Genomic DNA, 19,820 nt, shown 5'->3' with positions numbered 1-19,820 from the left:
CATTTCAAAAATACTTATTTGGCCACAAAACATTTTGTGCAATTTTGAGGCCATGAACTCTTGTGTTTCTTTTGTGTTGCTAAACAATCAATTTATCCATTGACTTAACATTGCATACATTGGGATCCTGTACTCAACATTCTTTCTTGCCCCGAATGCATTTTCTCATTTCTCACAGCATCTGGGCATTAAAGATGGATTGATTTAACTGTAAATTCTATTCTTTCGACAGATGATTCAAGTAGAGCACAATTTCTAAGTGTCCTCGCTCCCTTCTCCAGAGCTGGTCTCTATCAATCCTACATTCTACAGCTGTGAGGTGGAAGATCTCACAAGACCCTCTGAGTGTAAACTGGAAGTTTGAGTAATAGTCATCCATTCATTGATGGGTTGGGTTGCAACAACTTCTGTTGCAAGAGCTATTTTGTTACCTCCAATCTGATGCCTCTTTCGGACAAGTAGGGGATAATAGTATCAATGCCCTAGGTACAACAAAAACTCAAACACATTCTTTATATAAATGACTTACAGTTTCATTACAAATGGTGCTAAAAATTCAAGCCCACACTACTCAGGACATACTATCCAAGCTTAATCTACATTTTAAAAGAAAGCCAAGATTGACTGGAAACTAATAAAATTCTCCTTATAAGTTTAGCTCAGAAATAAACGAACAATAAATCATCAAATCAAAGCATCTCATGGAAACAATGGCTAAAATGTGTGCTTCCGCAAAGCAATGTCCACATCATACTTAACTTCATGTCACGCCTAAGAAAACACAGTTACATTCATAAAAGCACACTTGTGAAATGCTTACTGCTTACCACTCATTGGGCAAAATACTAAAAGAATGATGGCTGTTGTCATTATCCAACTTGGTGCTGCTAACAAAACTAGGCAATCTTCCTTTGCCGGAACCCAATTACGTTAAGAAGCTTAGAGTTCATTTGAAATTCCTGTTCTGCACAAAGCAGTGAATCAGGAGATGCTGCATCTTATTAATGGAGTACTGAAATGAAAGAGAGCACAGCTTTGCACAATTTACAAACCGGATCAGACAAACATGCACCCAGTCATAGTTCTGAATAGCTTATTCAGGAGTCTTTCATTTAACAAATTAATTGGGAAGTCTAAAGCCTGCTTCAGTTCACTATTAAAAACATAATTGCTCACTAAAAATTGTCAGTTGCTTAAGCCTTTCAATGAGATATTGAAACATGGAGGGCACTGAGGCCTTCAAAGCAGGTTCATCATTCAATGAGATCATCACTTATTTGTGATCTAACTCCATAAGTCCTTTCCCCATTTCCCTTTCAACCTTTGCTTACCCAAGATCTGCCATTCACAGTTTTGAAACTAACAGCTGATCTATCATCAATTACCATATGCACAAGAGCAAACTTTATTCGTGAAATGTCTGGCCCTAATATTTTTGTATAGTTTTAGACTCCAATGCTGATAGAGTAGAAAATAGTTTCCACCAACTCTAATAAATTTCTTTGTAACTCACTGACCCACAGAGAACACAAACATAACTTATGTAATCTCTCTTTGTAGGTTAACCCTTGCTGTTCAGGTACCATTCTGCTAAATCTTCATGAATTTCCTCCTGAAGCCAAAATATTTTTCCTGAGATGTGGCATCCAGAACAGTTCACAGCATCACGTAGTCTTATCAGGACTTTGTATAGCTGTAGTATAACTTCCACACCTTGTGCTCTAGCTTTTTAGATATAAAGGTCAATATCCCATTAAATATTTTCTGTTCTTGACCAATCTCGTCAAATCTGTTTGGTGAACCCATAATGTATTTCATCAGTCTCGCCAGATGGAGCTACTCATAATAGAAATAGCAGGCAGTGAAAAAGAAAACAAAAATCAATGCAGTGCACAAGCTCTGAGGTAAGAGAAGGCAAATAGTTTGCTCTCTTCTGCTCAAAATCATGGGTAGAAACTGAGCCTGTTAGCCTCTAAATCTCTGACATACTTCAGCTCTTGCACTGATGTAGACAATATGTATACGCTACAGCTAAAATCAGAAATAAAAGAGACAAAAGGTTAGTAATTCACATTCATTAATAGTTCACTTTGATTTAAATCTAAATACCTCAGTTTTACTATTCAAAGATGTTTCATTCATACATTGAATGATTAGATACAAGTTATTTACCATTAGTTTTGAGATTACGAAATACACAATCTTAAGGATTTCAGATGCAGTATCCAATATAAGATTATCAATATTTCTTGTTACAGCTCTGATTTTCACCTCAATAAGTCTTCCATTGAAGTAAACATTGCAAGGATCACATTATGCTCTGCATTTTGCAGCAGAGAAACAGGCCATGAATTTGATGGTAATGAGACTTGGAGGGGATTGCACGAAATACAATGCAAAGAATTTGGTTTTGTGTCTTGCAGCATATTCAACTTGAAAAAGATGTAAGTACTGCCTCATAGCTTAACTCTGAAAGGACTCTGTTTGATGCACCTCATTCAACTGTAAAAAGAAAATAATCAGAGTTGAAACCAAAACTGGAGTTGAAGTAACACTGGAAATAATGTCCGGGTAGATAGGTAAATACTTTCAGATCTGCCAGCTGACATAGTCCCGTTGAAGAGTCCGCTTGCCTGTGCCAATTCTGAAATAGTCCTACCTGAATCACAAGCCTTTGTTTTCTCTCTGCCATCTGAGCAGGATTCTGAGACTTTCCAACATTGTTCTACTCATAATGTAAAAAATAGTCTGATTTAAGTGGAAGTCCAAATTTATGTTAACTCATGACATCACCAAAATATCATCAACAAATGCAAAGGTAAAATGGAGATGTTACCTCATAACAATGCTGTTTACATCAGGCTAAATAAAGCTGATCTAAATCACAACAGTCATCACAAGGAGCTGTTAGAATAATTGAAGAGTCGTGTCTTTCAAAATGCTATTACTGTTCATTTTATTTAACAGACATAAAGTGAAGGCATCATTTTCTATTGATTACATCCCAAATTCATGGCACAGAGAGAATAAGAGAAAAAAACATATTTAATAGGTAATGCTGGCTATTTAATAAGTTAACAACACGGCAGTAAGTCAGCAAGATAGTCTCCAATTTGATCTATTTGGTTCCAGTTTTTAAGCAACAACTGCCAGTTACTATTACATAACCATCAGGTAAGGCAAATCCTTAAAGCATTGAAGGAAAGAAAAAACTGCTTTCTGGAAAAGTCTAAGGAAAGTAAGACATCTATCTAATCGTAGTCTAAAGCAAAGCAAGCATGCACTGCCAGGTGTAGTTTTACAGGATGCATAAAGCTAATAAATAGTGTGTTCTGAACTTTTCCATTGCAAATTAGACAGAATTGAAGGCTTTCAAAAGTAGATTTGGAAACCAGGTTCCAGGTTAGACCGGTTGATTACTGTCTGGATAAACTCTGACTGGGTGTCAAGGATAAAATAGGTGTGAGAAAATTAGCCCCAAGGATTTTTATGATAATGGATGTAAAATGGCCTGTGAATTTGCTATCAGACATTTTACACAGCCCATATAATCTATCATTCTAAAATCACACCGCACATCAGCACAACTAAACACAGCACATCTAGGTCTGCATCACAAGGAATCAGCTTGGTAACAGCTGTGCGAGTCCTGCCCAGGCTTGCACTGTACATTTTATATTCACTTTGGCCCCAGTTAAAGCTGTCAGAATTGAAAACTTTACCAAAGAATTGGTGCAGACATGATGGGCCAAGTAGTCTCTTCCTTATCAATTTGGGAAAAAATAACCGTAAAAAGAGTAATAGTTCTTAGAAGGAAACAATCAAAATTTGTTAATCAAAATGGTGGAAATTGTTCTGAGATTGACACATTTAGGATAATGTGTTTTATTCAAGTCCCACTCCAAAGGCTCCAGCACCAAAATCTCACTTAAGTACCAAGGAGATACTGCATTGTGAGAGATGGTGTTTTACAAATGAGCTTATTTTGCCTCTCAGGTGGATGCTCAAAAATGTTCTTCAATATCCCTCACTGAATAAACAAAAGAGTGTTTGTCTGCAAAGTGGGTGCTTACAACAGTGATTAAATTTCAAAATGTATTTAGTTTGCAAGAGACCATGTTGTGACATCTGGAGATCCAGAAAGGTACTATATTTAATCCAAATTTCTTTTTTTCTTCTGTTGTCAGGTTAAGGAGGAGAGCAACCAGAAAGACTGAGGGAATGCAGGGATGGATTATAAGGAGTGATTATCCTAAATGGATATGCTGTCTGTGGAAAAGAGATGGCTGAGAGGAGAAATTGAAGCAGAGAGCACAGGAAGTAGCTGCAGTGATACCATTTTTAGTGTTCCAATAGTTTGACCAGTGTGGACACAAAAAAGTCATTATACCTTGTTCAGAAGAGTGGAACCAGAGGGCATGGTCTGCACTAGAAAGGGGTAGTTTTTACAATTAATCTGCACAAACTTAACTCTAAAAAATTATGAATTGGTGTTGCATCAGAGAGCAAAATGCAGAAAAAAAATTGCAAAATGAAATGAACTGGCCCACTTCTGGTATAACAGAGCCAGGATGAGGGATGTGGCCTAATTGCTCACAGGTCTGGCATTTAAGTTTTACCAATTATCATTATGGCTGCAAGCTTCCACTTCCATAACTTTATTTGACTCCAGCCCTGTCCTAGGTGTTTTGCTGCTGGAACATTTTTTACCTGTAGACCGAATATTCTAATACACTAAGTCAGACTGCATCTTTGGAGTGAGAAGATGCATCTTTGGAGTGAGAAGATGCATCAACAGATATCAAAGGCCCTTCAGCAGAACTGATGATCTCAGTTCTGAAGGGTTGTCAACCTGAAGCATTAACTCTATTTCTCCCTGAACTCCTGAGCACAACCAGAATTTGCTGTTTTTATTTCATTCTTCCAGCATCCACAGCTTTACCTTTCTTGTTCACACTTCTGACTGTCCTCCTTTACTCTACTTTCCATAACATAGAACTCAGCCAAAACTTAACTGCCTTAATTCCCATCAAGTCCCATTAGTATCATCCACCATGCTTGCTGATCTACACTAGGTCCTAAATTAAGTAAATATTCTATTTTACAATTTTCTGATTTGTTCAAAAGTCCCCTTTTGATTTTTCCTCTCACAATCTCTTTAATCTCCTCCAGCCCAATAATTACACATATACGCGATACTTGCCTCGTGATCATGCTTAAATTTCATTGCTGTACCATTGGATCCTGTACTTTCAGATGCCAAGGTGCTCTGGAATTACATTGCTTAACCTCCCTGTCTCTCAACAACTCTTTCTTTAAGGCCTATTAAAGAATTTTGTTAAAGCCTACCTCATCACTCAAAATATTTTTGTCATGAAATATTGCTTCCCTGATGTACTTTTTCATATCTTGCTACATTGCAGCATAAATAGAAGTTACTGTGGTCCTCTCCTTTCCCCTACTGGGAGTGGCAGTCTGCTCAAGAGAGGGAGATTATCCTTCATCTCAAATGGAGAGTGAATTATGGCAGTGGTTAAAGTTGGAAGTCGTTCTTTTTTTCAGAGAATTGCTTTTTGTTCTGTTTGAAATTGGCTGTTTCGTATTTTCGTCCATGAACCAATGATTCTTTGGTTCATGGACGATAATATTCCCAGTTAATAGCAGCTAATGTCTATGCATGAAGTCTGAATTATTTTTAGTTTAACATAAGTATGTTATATTCCAGCAGTATCTTCCAAGATAAAAGAAAAATCACCAAATTTTTAGGCAAAAATGTACAAAAAAATGCTGCAAATGTTCAGCTGGTTTGTCAATATTGTGCAGGTAAAACAGTTAAGAGATTCGGATTCTCCTTTTCAGAGGCTGAGTAGCCCATTATACACACCAGAGTTTAATGTGTTAATATTTCTACTGTTAACAACAAAAACTTGCATTTATGAAGCACCTTTAATGTAGTAAATCTTCATTTGATGCTACACAGGAAGGATTTAGCGCCTACATGCATAAGGAGGTATTAGGACAGATAACTTAAGCTTTGGTTGAAGAGGGTAAATTTACAGAGCGCTTGAAGGAAAAGAAATGAGATGGAGAGGTTTATGTTGGAAATTCCAAGGTTTATGGAAGGCAACTGAACTTACTGAACACGTGTACTGTCATGGGAGGAGATAGCAGATAGGAGAAGATGGGATGACACCAGGAAAATTGGCAAAATGTGGTGATCTGTTTGCAAGCAGGGAGTGAACAAGTTTGAATAAGCTAGAGGAGTTCTAAAAAAAAGCAGAGAGACCATGTCATTATTCTAGGTTGACTTCTATATGTCAGTTCTGGAATAAAATATGTTCTTCAAGGATTAACAATGCATTCCAACCAGTGCCAAACTTTTTCTATATTTTTCAAGCTGAGAAACAAACTGACGGCAGCATCAAGGAATTGGCAAAGAAAACAAAAAAAAGGAATATTTTAATTCCCCCAAAAGAGAATGGGATTCCTATCCTCCATCCTTAGGTCAGTTCTGAGAGCAGTGGAAATTTACAAAGAGAAGTTAGGCAAAGTCATTGCATGTTCAATGTCCATTTGAGAACCTGGGATGTTAGTATTGTACCTTTTGCTTGCTTTAGTGTCAGTCCTTTATTTTATGAATAAGCAGAATCAAAAGCATAATATTCCTGATGTAATGGAGGTGAACACAACTCATTCATTTGGTGTGAAGATCAAAGCTCTATTGACCAATAAAACAACAGCTCTAGGCAGTCAAAATATTATTTAGAAGCACATCATCAGGCCAAAAGATTCCCTTCAATAACGCAATTACAAAACATAATGCAACTCAGATTTTTATACACAAAACTGAATAAGGTGGCTACCTAAACTCGAGCACAAAGTTGTACCATATGCCTTCTGGAGGTCTAAAGGGGTACAGCCTGCCTTCAAAGACAACAATGGATCTTGTATTAGTCACGCATGGTCTTCATTGTCCACTTTCTGTTGAAAAGAAGAAACAAATATAACCAAAGCTGCTGCCAAGAAAAGATAGGAAATTTCTCTATGCAGAGGATTTATGTCATCTGTAACTTTCTCTTAATTCATGGTATGCAATAATGTTTCCTTAGCTGCTTAATAGTTTGGTGAGCAAATGGATCATTTGGCAGACTACTGCCCAGTATATACAAGCTAAGGTTTCAGAATTAATGCCTGCATTGTACAAATGAGCAGAACTCAGCTGCCACAGGGGTAGAAAATGCCTCATCAATCTTTTGTGATTAAGAGCTTCTGCAACCATGGCAGAACACTGCAAATCCAGGGTTAAGCACGAAGGATAACCCTGAATAGAGCCATTGAGAATTAACTGTTGACATCTACCCATCAGAATAAATCTGAAGACCTGAAGGGATAAAAACAGCTGTGCAACAGTATAAAGTTTTTCAGTGGATAATATTTCAGATATCCTTTCTCTGCTGTCTTTTGATATATGCAATTGTATGAAGCAGTTGAACAAAGAAACAATTATAAACAATGTTATGACTTCAATTTCATTTTGATGAAAAACTACTTTTTAAGTATTTTTAAGTATTTTGAAAACTGGCAAATTGAATTCTTGGCCAATATAATTTTAATTTCATTCCATTATTTTAATTTTTCAAAAGCTTATTTTAATACTTCTTTCAAAAAAATTATTCTGAAACAGGAACTTCCATACCTTCTTCACATTCATCAATATAGGGTATGCGGTCATTATTCTCCTTGTCTTCCCCTGCAAAACATTGATAATATTCAGTAACATTAGACTTTTTAACAACTTACATGTGTGTCATTTTATGGCCTGTACAACTTTAAAGTAAAATAAATCTGACTGACTCCTTCCTTTCTGGTATTCTGAAGGACCCATTCCTTCTGTAACACTCCAGTCCATTCTTCATTGAACACCTCTGTTTAAGGCACAAGCTTGGTCATGAGCTTCCAACTGCTTGCCATTTTAACTCTTCTTCTGGCTGTATTTTTCTTTTCACATTATTCCAATAAAGGTCAACTCTAGCTTGAAGAACATCAACCCCTTTTTCTACGACACACTTTACATCCTTGTAATCTTAATGCTAAGCCTAGCTGCCTCGTAATTGAAACGTACCTACAAAGTTTTCATTCAAGGATCCACCATTCAGTATTACACTAAGCCCAAAGCATTGTTGCTTCAGCAGAGGCATTGCTGCCTTTCCTTCATGCAGTGCACACAAGCAAATAAGTTGTTGACCAATTCACAATAGTATGGGGTAATGGGTTCAAGCACAACAAGCTCTGCAGGGAGGGTGATTTCTGGGGATCAGAGTCCTGCAGTAGTGATTGGTTGTCAGTGGTCAATATGGTAGTGTCAAGGGGTAAGATTGAGAGAGGGTGGTTAGGCCCAGAGATCGGCAGGGGTTGTTCAGCATGAACATTGGCAGAAGACTGGAGATCAACATCAATTTGAATTGAGAAAGAGATCAAGCCTAAGTTGAGAACTCTTTTTGAAATGTTCAAGGTACCTGAAGCTTTAATCAGATCTGGTAATTAAGCTCGCAGCTGGGAACAGCAGAAGACACAAGAAGCGCTTACGATTGGTGGACAAAATGAAACAAAAAAAATTATCTGCTTCATTTGAACAGAAGGAAGAATAAATCAGGGCCTACTTACATCAAACTCAAAGCACTTGTTAAGAAGTTTCTAAAAATTCTCTTTTGTCAAAGGCTTGCCAGAAAGCCCTTAGGACAACTAATAGGAACTTAAATTCACCAGAGGCTACTGTACCTCTTCAAAGTCAGTTGATAAATGCATATCCTGAGATGAAGAGTTTTCTTCGTCATCATTCACTTTCTTTGTACTCATTAAAGCAGAGGAACCACTTTTAAGTTGAGTATAGAAACCGGCAAACTGGGCTGGACTGAATATTATTATTGCTTGATTGCTTTGGCGTCACTGTTAATATTACTTGTGAGAGATGGTTTCATTCTGTGCAAAACTGATGACAATGAATGGTGAATCCAACTAAATTGGTCCTAAGTGTTTCTCTTCTGATGAATATGAACTGGTTGTGGCAGTTCCTTTGCAACACAACCATTACAAGAAGAAAAAGATCAGCTTTTTGTTCCCCACTGGATTTTCTGCCAGAGGCCAGGGAGGCTAATTCGAAACTACTGAAATGCACTCTGCACAGCTGCTGCATCAGACAATGCATTAGCTATAATTTTTAATAAAAAGACATTTGCATGGATTTACTAGGGGTTCAAGCACATCAAATGACTTTGGAGGACAAATTAGTAATGCTTTTATAGGAACTAGCAGATCTCTCATGCAGAGTCCAAGGAGATACCACTGATTATAACACCGATTATCAAATCAGTGTTATGCCATGTGACAAGATGGCATAACTATAATGGTTAATCAACTGTGCATTGCTCATGGTAGAAACAATTTCACTTACTGTAACTATCTTTCTTCTTCTTTTCCTTTTGATTGTTACATTATCTTAGTCTTCCATCCTCTCTATTTCTCTATTAGTTGACAAATTTAGAAGCAATGCACGTTATGAGTCATATCTTGAGACGGAAAACTGATATTTTCACAGTTTGTCCGAAAACTTCCCAACATTTTAACTTTGATTGTTTTGAACATATAAAAAGATATTTTCTATAAAGTACATTATTTTATGTTTTGCTAAAGATGGAAATATAATAATTATAAAGCTGAATCACTGTAGGTATTAATTATTATAAGAGTATTTTTGAATCTCACTTTAAACTGTTTCTCATCTTCAAAAGAAGATTGAAACTGAAAATTATTGGAAGAATGCATCATGCAACTGCAAAATATTAATCTGCTATCTTATGGACAGCATTTGCTATTTATTTTAAATGGTTTACATCATTAAAACAGAGGACAGAGAATTCATAATTAGCCTCTTAATAGTTGTTTGGGGGTATTTTATCAAAGTATATCATGAATAATTTATGAGAGGAAAGTAGATAATGAATGAGTAGAATACACAACTGAGGATTGGTTATAAGAATTGGTTGTAAGAACACAATGCTAATCAACATCAATTCTGAATGAGGATTAAACAGTGACCCAAAATTCCAAGGATACATCAAAAGTCCTGTGAGGTCAAAGGACTGCAGACATCTGAAGCAAAGATCATCTCAAGATCATGAACTAATATATGACATCTGGTACCTTATTAAAAAAAACTAAGAAAATGTTTTAAACTTCTTGGGCTTCAGCATATAAGTGCTGAGGTAGGTATCCAATAATGACGCTCCATTCTAAAGGTCTATGGTATCATCAGGAAAAAGGTACCCTTTCAAAAGAAAATAATGCAAAATGCAGCTTGAAAGAAAAAAATGGGCCTTCGTACTTTTTCCATCTCCCTCTTCCCTCTCTAAAAGCTATACTTGGACAAGACATACTACTTGCTGTGAGAGAGCCGACTAGTACATTTCATCATTGTTCTTCCCTTAGCTTTCTACACTTCAAGGGAATATAGATGCTCAATCAGTATCGTTGATCTCACAATTACAAAATTAGAGTTATAGAGTCGCACAGCACAAAAACAGGCCCTTTGGCCAAACTTGTCCATGTGGACCATGATGCTTATCAATGCTAATCCTATTTGCCACACTAAGCCTACTCCTTTCCTACCTAAATGCCTTTTCAACACTGTAATGTGTCTAATTCTACCACTTCCTCTGGCAGCTCATTCCATATGACCACCACCCTCTGTGTGAAAATGTGCCCCTCAGATCTCTCTTCAATTTCTTCCCTCACCTTAAACCCATGACCTCTAGTTCTAGACTCCCCTGCCCTGGGAAAAGACTCTGACTACACTATTTATGCCCCTCATAATTTAATAAACCTCCATAAGGCCACTCGTCAACTTCCTGCATTCCAAAGAAAATAAACCCAGCCTATCCAATCTCTCTTTATAAGTAAAGCTCTTCATTCCATGCAACATCCTGGTGAATCTCTTCTGCACTCTCTACTGCTACACATCCATTCCGTAGTATGCCGACCAGAACTGTGCAAATTACTCCAAGTGTGGCCTGACCAATGATTTCTACAGCTGCAACACGACATCCCAACTCTTATACTCAATGCCTCAGGCAATTAAGGCAAGCATGCTGAATGCCTTCTCCACTACTCTATCTACCTTTGCTGCCATTTTCAGGGAGCTATGAATGCACCCTAAAGTCCCTTTGTTACATCAACACTCTTGAGATCCCTGCCATTTATTATATATGTCCTGTTAGTATTTGATGTCAAAAAATGCATTACCTCATACTTGTCTGAATTAAATTCTATCTGCCACTGCTCCGCCCAGCTTTCCAACTGATCTATGTTCCACTGTAACCTTTCACAACCTATTACTCCACCAATTTTTGTGTCATCAGTAAACTTACTAATCAGTCCACCTACGTTCTCATCCAAGTCATTTATACATATGAGAAACAACAATGGTCACGGCACCCATCCCTGCAGTACACCACTGGTTACAGACTTCCAGTCAGAAAAACAATCTTCAACCACTACACTCTGCTTCTTATCGCCATGCTAATTTTGGATCTAGTTTGTCAACCATCCCATGTGCCCTCACCTTCTGGACCAGCCTACCATGGTGGGCTTTGTTAAGAGCCTGGCGAAAGTCCAGGGAAACCACATCTACTGGCCTGACTCCATCAATTTTCTTAATTACCTCAAAAATCTCAATCAGATTTGTGAAACAGTATTTCTGCTGCACAAAACCACGTTGACTACTCCCAATCACTCTCAGGCTTTCCAAGTGAACATAAATCCTGTCTCTTTGAATGTTTTCCTATAATTTCCCTACTACTGATGTAAGGCTCAGTACCTGACTTGTACTGACCTACTGGCCTATCGTTTCCTGGTTTATCCCCATTGCCCTTCTTGAATAAGGGAACAACATTAGCTATCCTCCACTCTTCTGGTACCTCACCTATGGCGAACCAATTTGCAAAAATCTTCATTGGAGCTCCAAGAATCTCCTCCCTTGATTCAAATGGCACCTTGGAATAGATTCTGTCAGACCCTGGGGATTTATCTACTGATGTGTGTCAATATCTCCAACACTTTCTCTTTCCTGACACAGACATGTTTCAGAATATCAGCATACCCATCCCCTAATTCTCATCCTCCACATCCTTCTCCCTGGTGAATACCAATGAGAAGTATTAATTTAGGACCTCAAACAAACAATCTGCTGGAGGAATTCAGTGTGTCGAGAAGCATCTGTGGAGGGAAAGGAATTGTCGATATTTTAGGTTGAGACCCTGCATCAGGGCTGAGAGTGTAGCGGGAAGATAGCTGGTATAAAGAAGAAAGGAGGAGGGTGCAACAGGACCCAACAGGTGATTGGTGGACTGTGGAGGGGTGAAGGATGATAGGCAGATGGAGCCAGGAGGGGGAGAGGGAGGGTTGGAGTTGGGAGACATAAGGCAGGTGAGCGATAGGTGGAAGTAGGAAGACAAAGAAAAGAAGAAAAAAAAGGCAGGGGAAAGAAAAGGAAAAAGAAAACAAGCATCTGCAGTCTCCTGTGTCTTCATTTAGGACCTCACTCATATCTTCCAGAGACAAATTTCCCTTCTGGTCCCTAAACAGACCTACTCTTTCCGTAGCTTCCCTCTTGCTTTTAATGTACTTATAAAACTGTAAGAAACCAATAACTAAAACACATTTTGCTCAGGTTGACAGGTGTGGGGGTATGAGTCAGAGTACAGGAAGGCAATAGAGAGCTTAGTGACATGGTGTCATGACGACAGCCTTTCCCTCAATATCAGCAAAACAAACGAGCTGGTCATTGACTTCAGGAAGGGGGGCGGTGCACATGCTCCCGTTTATATCAATGGTGCTGAGGTTGAGAGGGTTGAGAGCTTCCAGTTCCGAGGAGTGAACATCATCAATAGCCTGTCCTGGTCCAACCACGTAGATGCTAGGGCCAAGAAAGCTCACCAGCGCCTCTGTTTCCTCAGGAGGCTAAAGAAATTTGACATGACCCCTTTGACCCTCATCAATTTTTATCGATGCACCATAGAAACCATCCTTGGCAACTGCTCTGCCCTTGACCGCAAGAAACTGTAGAGTGTTGTGGACACAGCTCAGCACATCACGGAAACCAGTCTCCCCTCCATAGAGTCTGTCTACACTTCTCACTGCCTCAGTAATCAAAGACCCCACCCACACTGAACATTCCCTCTTCTCCCTCTCCCATTGGGCAGCAGATACAAAAGCCTGAAAGCACATACCACCAGGCTCAAGGACAGCTTCTATCCCACTGTTATAACACTATTGAACAGTCCCCTGGTATGATAAAATGGACTCTTGACCTCACAATCTGCCTCGTTATGGCCTTGCACCTTACTGTCTACCTCTGCTGCACTTTCTCTGTAACTTTAACGCTTTATTCTGCATTCTGTTATTGTTTTACCTTGTACTGCCTCAATGTAATGAAATGATCCGTATGGACAGTATACAAGACAAGTTTTTCACTGTACCTCGGTACATGTGACAATAATAAACCAATTTTTCAATTTACCAGTACTGAAAACATACAAGATGTATGGTCTAGCAGGGGGTGGTTATGCTTCACGGCATCATAATATTTTCTTGCAGTGTAAAGTGAAGCTCAGTCTCGGTAAGTCTGAACAGCTGCAACTTTATCCCACCTTAAAGCAAACCAATTCAATTCCATTTGGTCCTCCCCAAAATATACACCAGACAATGGGATTTCAGATTGAAACATTACCCAGCACTTTTTTCAAAATGACCTCCAGAATTTACAATGTCAAAGAAAAAAACCTTTGAAAAAAGTCCATTGAAAAAGTCTTTAGAAAAAAAGTCTAGTAGCTGAGATTATCTTTCCTTTAAGCCATGACAGAAATGATGATCATTTCATGTGCTGTCCACTGTGGTGCTTAAACTGAATGATGATTAAGACAAAGTCAAACTAAAACTGATGCTGGAAATCTGAAAGGAATGGGGAATGCTGCAAATTCTCAGCAGGTCAGACAACACTGTGGAGATTTCATCAGAACTGGGAGAAGTTTTAAGACACATCAAAAGTTGGGTGAGGGGAAAGGAAGGTTATAGTCTATGACGGGGGTGGAGGGAGAACAGGAGAGATTACACAACCAAAGGGAAAGAATAGGGGTAATGGGATGCTGTGAAAATTAGAGGCCATGTCATAGGGAATAACATAATCAGAAACTAAGGATACTAGAAGTGCTCAGTTGATCAGGCAGCATCTGTGCAGACAGAAAGAGTTAAAGTTTCAGGCTGATGGCTTTCCGTTGACCCATAACATTAACTCTGTGCCTGCTTCCATAGATGTTCCCTGACCCACTGAGTATTTCTAACATCCTCTGTTTTAATTTAAGATTTCAAGCATCTGCAGCTTTATCCCCCCAGAATCTGAAACAATTGAACTCAATATTGACATAGAAGGCTGTAATCTGCCTGGTCAAAAGATGAGGTACCTTTCCTCATTGTGATAGTAAATTTCATTGCAACAATGTAGAAGATTGAAGACGGAAAGGTCCTTTGTGATGGAGATCTTAAGTTTTGGGCAACAAGTTGTTTTACCTCCCCAATTTAAAGGAGATTACATCATAAATAACCACGGCGGGATTATACACTGAAAGGGTGACGAGTCAATCCCAGGGTGATCAAAGCAACACTCTGAAGCCAGTAACTAAACATTTGGAAAAATCAGTAAATTGCACATGACACATTCTATTGTCAAGACCTTAAACACAAAAAAAATGTCACTAGAATCATGGATTAAAACGGAAACTATTGACATAAATTTAGCAAGAAGCTGAAATGGGGTTGCTACTGAATCATGAGCAGAAAATAAATAAACCTGGATATAAAATTTACAGAAGTGTTCATAAAGGAATAAAGAAAATAAAATTGTAGTAATAGAAACAATATCAAGGCATTAGAGTTTATGGATTTAAACAGTTAAGTGTTTATGCAGAATCTCTTATGACTGAGCTGAGAAATGGCAAGGAATCAATCATATTACTGGCAGATTATTGACAAACATTGGAAAGGAAATTGAGGTTGAAAGTCCGTTTTGACTGAGGGTTTGGTTAAGTAAGTAGAGCAATTATTTAATCTTAAACTGAGGGAACATTTCAGAAGTACTGAGGACAAAAAATAATGGATTAAAAAAACACTTTACATTTCTATCTAGCTGAAGATCCTGAGAGGCTTTCAAGGAGTTATTACCAACAATATTTGATACTGAACCACATAGGATGCTGGAACAGGTGACCAAAAGCTTGGTCAAAGAGGTAGGCTTTCGGGAGCATCTTAAAGAAAGAATAAGGTGGAAGGATTTAGAAGGAAATTCCAGATCTTAAGAGCGCCACAAGAGACTGCAGATGCTGGAATCTGGAGCAACAAACCATGTGCTGCAGGAACTCAGTGGGTCATGCAGCATCTGTTGGAGGAAAGAAATTGTCGATGTTTTGGGTCAATCTTAAGACCCAGGCAGATGACAGCATGACCGCCAAAAGCAAAATAATAAGAACAGAAAAACCACAAAATGCCAGAAGAGTGCAGACATCTACGGGAATGCATGGCCAGAGGAGGTCATAGAGAGGAGAAGAACCAATGCCATGCAGGCATTTGTACAAGACATATTACTACTGAGATAAAAATGGAAGATGCTGGAATACTCTGGTCAGTGAGTATCTATGGCAAGAGAGTGAGAGAGAAAGAGTGAGAGAGAGAGAGAGAGAGAGAGAGAGAGAGAGCGAGAGAGCGAGAGAGAGAGAGCGAGAGAGAGCCAGTGAGGGAGAGCGAGCGAGTTATCATTTCAGATCAATGACTTTGCATCAGATTTCCAGAAAATGCTTTTTTTTTATTTTAGTACTGGTGTTAGTCCTGGTTATAGGATTGATAAGAATTGGAGAATGCAAGCATATATTGGGGGAGGAGTGAATGTCAGAGAAATTAATTATCGCTGGAGGTTGAAGAATTACAATGGTAACTGTTCAGATAGAAAGGCTTTCATTTAGGTAGCATCATTCTCATTCTTTTCAGGATGACCTAAGATGTTTTACAGTCAATGAAGTGCTTTTTAAAGTGTGGTCATTGCTGTTATGTGGGAAAGTTGTAATGGTTAGAGATGAATGTTACTGGAACTATTATTCAGATTTATGGTGGTCAAAAAGTAGGACACGATGTTCTACATCTTGTATTTGAACCAAGAAAGTTGAGAGGTGACCTTATAAAAGCCTTGAAGATTAAGATACATCATGATGAAATAAATGGTAATGTGCTGCCTCTGTTAGTCACCGAGTGATAGTACAATGAAACACATTTAATTGTAAAAGGACGATGAATGGAGGTTTTAAAATAAATCAATTGCGTGAAAAAGAGACAACTGAAGTCATATAAAGATGATTAAATATTTATAAAATTACATGGTCATTAGAAATACTGAACAACCTACAAGAACATTCTAAATAATCTGACCCAAATGAAACCATAATTGAACTCCCATTATCTATTTAATGATATTTATGCAAATCTCAGTGCTTCCAGAGTGCCATCACTTCAAAGCAATCTATATATACTCATTTTGCAGCAACCAAGACTAATTGAGAAAAATAGGATCTATTTCCATCCTGGTGCACCTACCTCAAGATGCCAACAAATCTGGTGATCAATAACAGCCTGGAAATGTACTCTGCATCTTCAAACCAGTGCTGCTCAGGTGAATTGTAACATAAAACTTCCTGAGGAGGTTACTTTGATATGGGTGGATGAAATAGAATGGGAGGAGGTTTGTGGGGAGCACATGCACTGGCATAAATCAGTCGGGCCAAACCAAATTGTCTGTCTACATGCTGTAATTTCAATGATATTTTGCAGAACTTATGTCTATCTTGATGGTAAGTGAATCGAGAGGTTACAAGGACAGGCTGGTTGGGTGGAGTTGAGAGACATTAAACGCAATCTTACTGAATGATACAGCAGACTCAGGGAGCCATGTGTCCTCATCCTAATCCAGATCCTTATTCCCTTCTATTTCAACTTAAAGGAACAGGGAGCAGAATTGTAAAATGACCATTCAGTACCTTCCAGCAGTCTTTTATTTTCACATCTATTTGTAAAACTGGACCTTAAAATCAAAATGTGCCTGTTGGAACCGTGTAAGCCATGTTGTCATTCCTCCTCAGCAGAGGCCTCTACAATTGCCATCCTTGGAAACAGAGTAACTCCAGTCTAAGTATGGATCGCTAATAGAAACAGCAACAATATTGTACGTTAATCAAATAAATGCTGTGGAAGATAAAAAAAATAGAGAAATTAAATTCAACGTAATCATGGAAGGACATATTTAAACTTATTCCTGTCAATGCATTTGTCTGAAATCTGAATCTCCTAGAAAAGCTGGGGGCTGTGAATCTTCCCCTCAGAAGTTAAAGCAGAAACCACAAGGGAAATAAAGTTGCTGGTAATTTGTCTGGAATGCTGATGGATTGGTCAAATCTGTTTTGAGTTAGTAGCCGTGGCGATAACATCAGAATCATGCTCTCTAGCTGTGGTTTTCTGCTACTGCAAATTAAAATTCTAAGCACTGAAAAGTCAGAGTCACAGAGCCAGACAGCATGGAAAATGGGCCCTCAGCCCAACCTGTCCATGCCAACCAAGTTGCCCAGCTGAGCTCGTTCCATTTGCCTGCCTTTGGACCATATCCCTCTAAACCTTTTCCTATCCATGTACCTGTACAATTTTTTATTGTCCTTTAAATGTCATAATGGTACCCGCCTCTACCACTTCTACTTCTATATATGCGCTACCCTCTGTGTGGAAAAATTGCCCATCAGGCCCCTTTTAAATATTTCCCCTCTCACTTTAAACCTATGCTCTCTAGTCTTAGAGTCCCCTACCATGGGGAAAAGACTGTGGCTATTCACCTTATCTATGCCCCTCATGATTTATAAAGCTCTATAAGGTCACCCCCGTGGCCTCCTTTGCTCCATGGAAAAAAAAACTCCCAGCCTATCCAGCCTCTCCTTATAATTTAAAGGCCCCAGTCCCAGTAACATCCTCGTAAATCTTTTTTGCACCCTTTCCAGTTATAGCAGGGCAACCAGAACGGTACACAATACTCCAAATATGGTCTTACCAACGCCTTGTACGTCCTAACTCCTGTACTCAAAGCTCATCCATATGCCTTCTTCACCACCTTGTTTACTTGTGTCACCACTTCCAGAGAACTACGTACTTATACCCCTAGGTCTCTCTGTTCTCTGACGCTCCCCAGGGCTCCATCATTCACAGTGTATATATCCTGCCCTGTTTTTTTTTGCTCTCCAAAGGTATCACTTTATGCTTGTCTAAGTTGAATTTCATCTACCATTCCTCAGCCCACTGGCCCAGTTGATCAAGACCCCCATTGTAATCTTAGATAACCTTCTTCACTGTCCACTATACCACCAATTTTAGTGCCGTCTGCGAACTTACTAACCATGCCACTTACATTCTCATGCAAAAACATATTGGGGTGGAAATGCTTCTTTGCTCACTGGTGTTAAAGTGGGTGCTGGAATCGACTGAATGGATTGTCAGGAGGGAATACTTGGAGGAGCTCAACATCCTCACACTGATTTAATACCTGTGACCAAAGCAGAATTCTTACCTGGAGTGGGGGAATTTCTTTCCCCTCCTCCACTGACTTTGTCTGCCCATCACCCACACACTCCTTCCACTGGTTTTCCTTCCCCCCATTGTTCCCACCTGCCTCCCCACCTCCCTCATTTGATTCCATGCTCTTCCTATCAGATTCTATCATCCTTAGCCCTTTGTCACCTCCACCTATCACCTCCCACTCTCTGTCGCGATTTCCACTCTCCCTTCCTCCATCTGCTGATTACCCCTCCTCACCCAGATGCACGTATCGCTTGCTAGCTCTTGCTCCACCCCTTCCCTTCACCTTTCTACACTGGCCATCTCCCCTCCATCTCTCAGTCCACATGAAGGGTCTCGACCCGAAACATTGACTGTTCATATCCCTCCACAGATGCTGCCAGACTCGTTGAGTTCCTTCAGCATTTTGTTTGTTGCTCCAACTTCCAGCATCTGCAGTCTCTGGTCTCTCAGAATTTTTATCTTTCAATTTTCAAAACTGGGGTGAGGTGGAGATGGTTGAACCTCCTGTCTAATTAAAAGACTTCTAATGGAAACAGCAACAATATTGTATATGTTAATAAAATAAATGCTGAAGGTTATGTGAGAGAGTGGGTAAGGCATAGCCAGGGTCATGGGAGAGAGTGGCAGAAGGTAACAGCCCATGTATTTCTCATCACTTAGCTCCATATTGTGAGAATCATATATTTAAAACAGTTTATTTGCTGTGGTCTCTGCTATGGTTTTTTTTAATTTATTCATTTTTCGGAATCTGGTTATTAGCAACAGGGCTAGCATTTATTGCCCATCCCTTAGTCTTCTTGAAGGGTGTTGGTGATCCATCTTCTTAAGTCTCTGCAATTCTTCTGGTGAAGGTACTTGTTCAATGTTGCATGGGAGGGAGTTCCAGGACTTCAAGCTAACAATGATGAAGGAATGGCAATATGATTACAGAAACGAGGAGAAATTTCTTTAGCCAGAGGGTCGTGGATTTATGGAATTCGTTGCCACATACAGCTGTGGAGGCCCAATCACTGGGGGTGTTTAAGGAGGAGATTGATAGGTATCTAATTAGTCAGGGTATCAAGGGATATGGGGAAAAGGCCGGGAATTGGGGCTAGATGGGAGAATAGTTT

The 19,820-nt window shown here is 39.0% G+C and overlaps 1 protein-coding gene across 1 annotated transcript in view; it reads right to left on the bottom strand.

The window, feature by feature from the left end:
- Positions 1–3,470: 3,470 nt before the first annotated feature.
- Positions 3,471–19,820, bottom strand: part of LOC127567988 (ADP-ribose glycohydrolase MACROD2-like) — an 874,651-nt gene continuing 858,301 nt past the window's right edge. Inside the window, exons 16-17 of the mRNA XM_052011231.1 lie at positions 7,697–7,750; positions 3,471–6,981 (exon numbers count right to left, since the gene is read on the bottom strand). Of these exons, the coding sequence (XP_051867191.1) occupies positions 6,968–6,981; positions 7,697–7,750 (68 nt within the window). The 3' untranslated portion in view covers positions 3,471–6,967. The remainder of the gene's footprint in view (positions 6,982–7,696; positions 7,751–19,820) is intronic.

Source organism: Pristis pectinata, chromosome 3, assembly GCF_009764475.1.
Source record: "Pristis pectinata isolate sPriPec2 chromosome 3, sPriPec2.1.pri, whole genome shotgun sequence".
Taxonomy (NCBI): Eukaryota; Metazoa; Chordata; class Chondrichthyes; order Rhinopristiformes; family Pristidae; genus Pristis; species Pristis pectinata.
The sequence above is the reverse complement of the archived record's forward strand: the minus strand, read 5'-3'. Positions and strand labels throughout refer to the sequence as shown.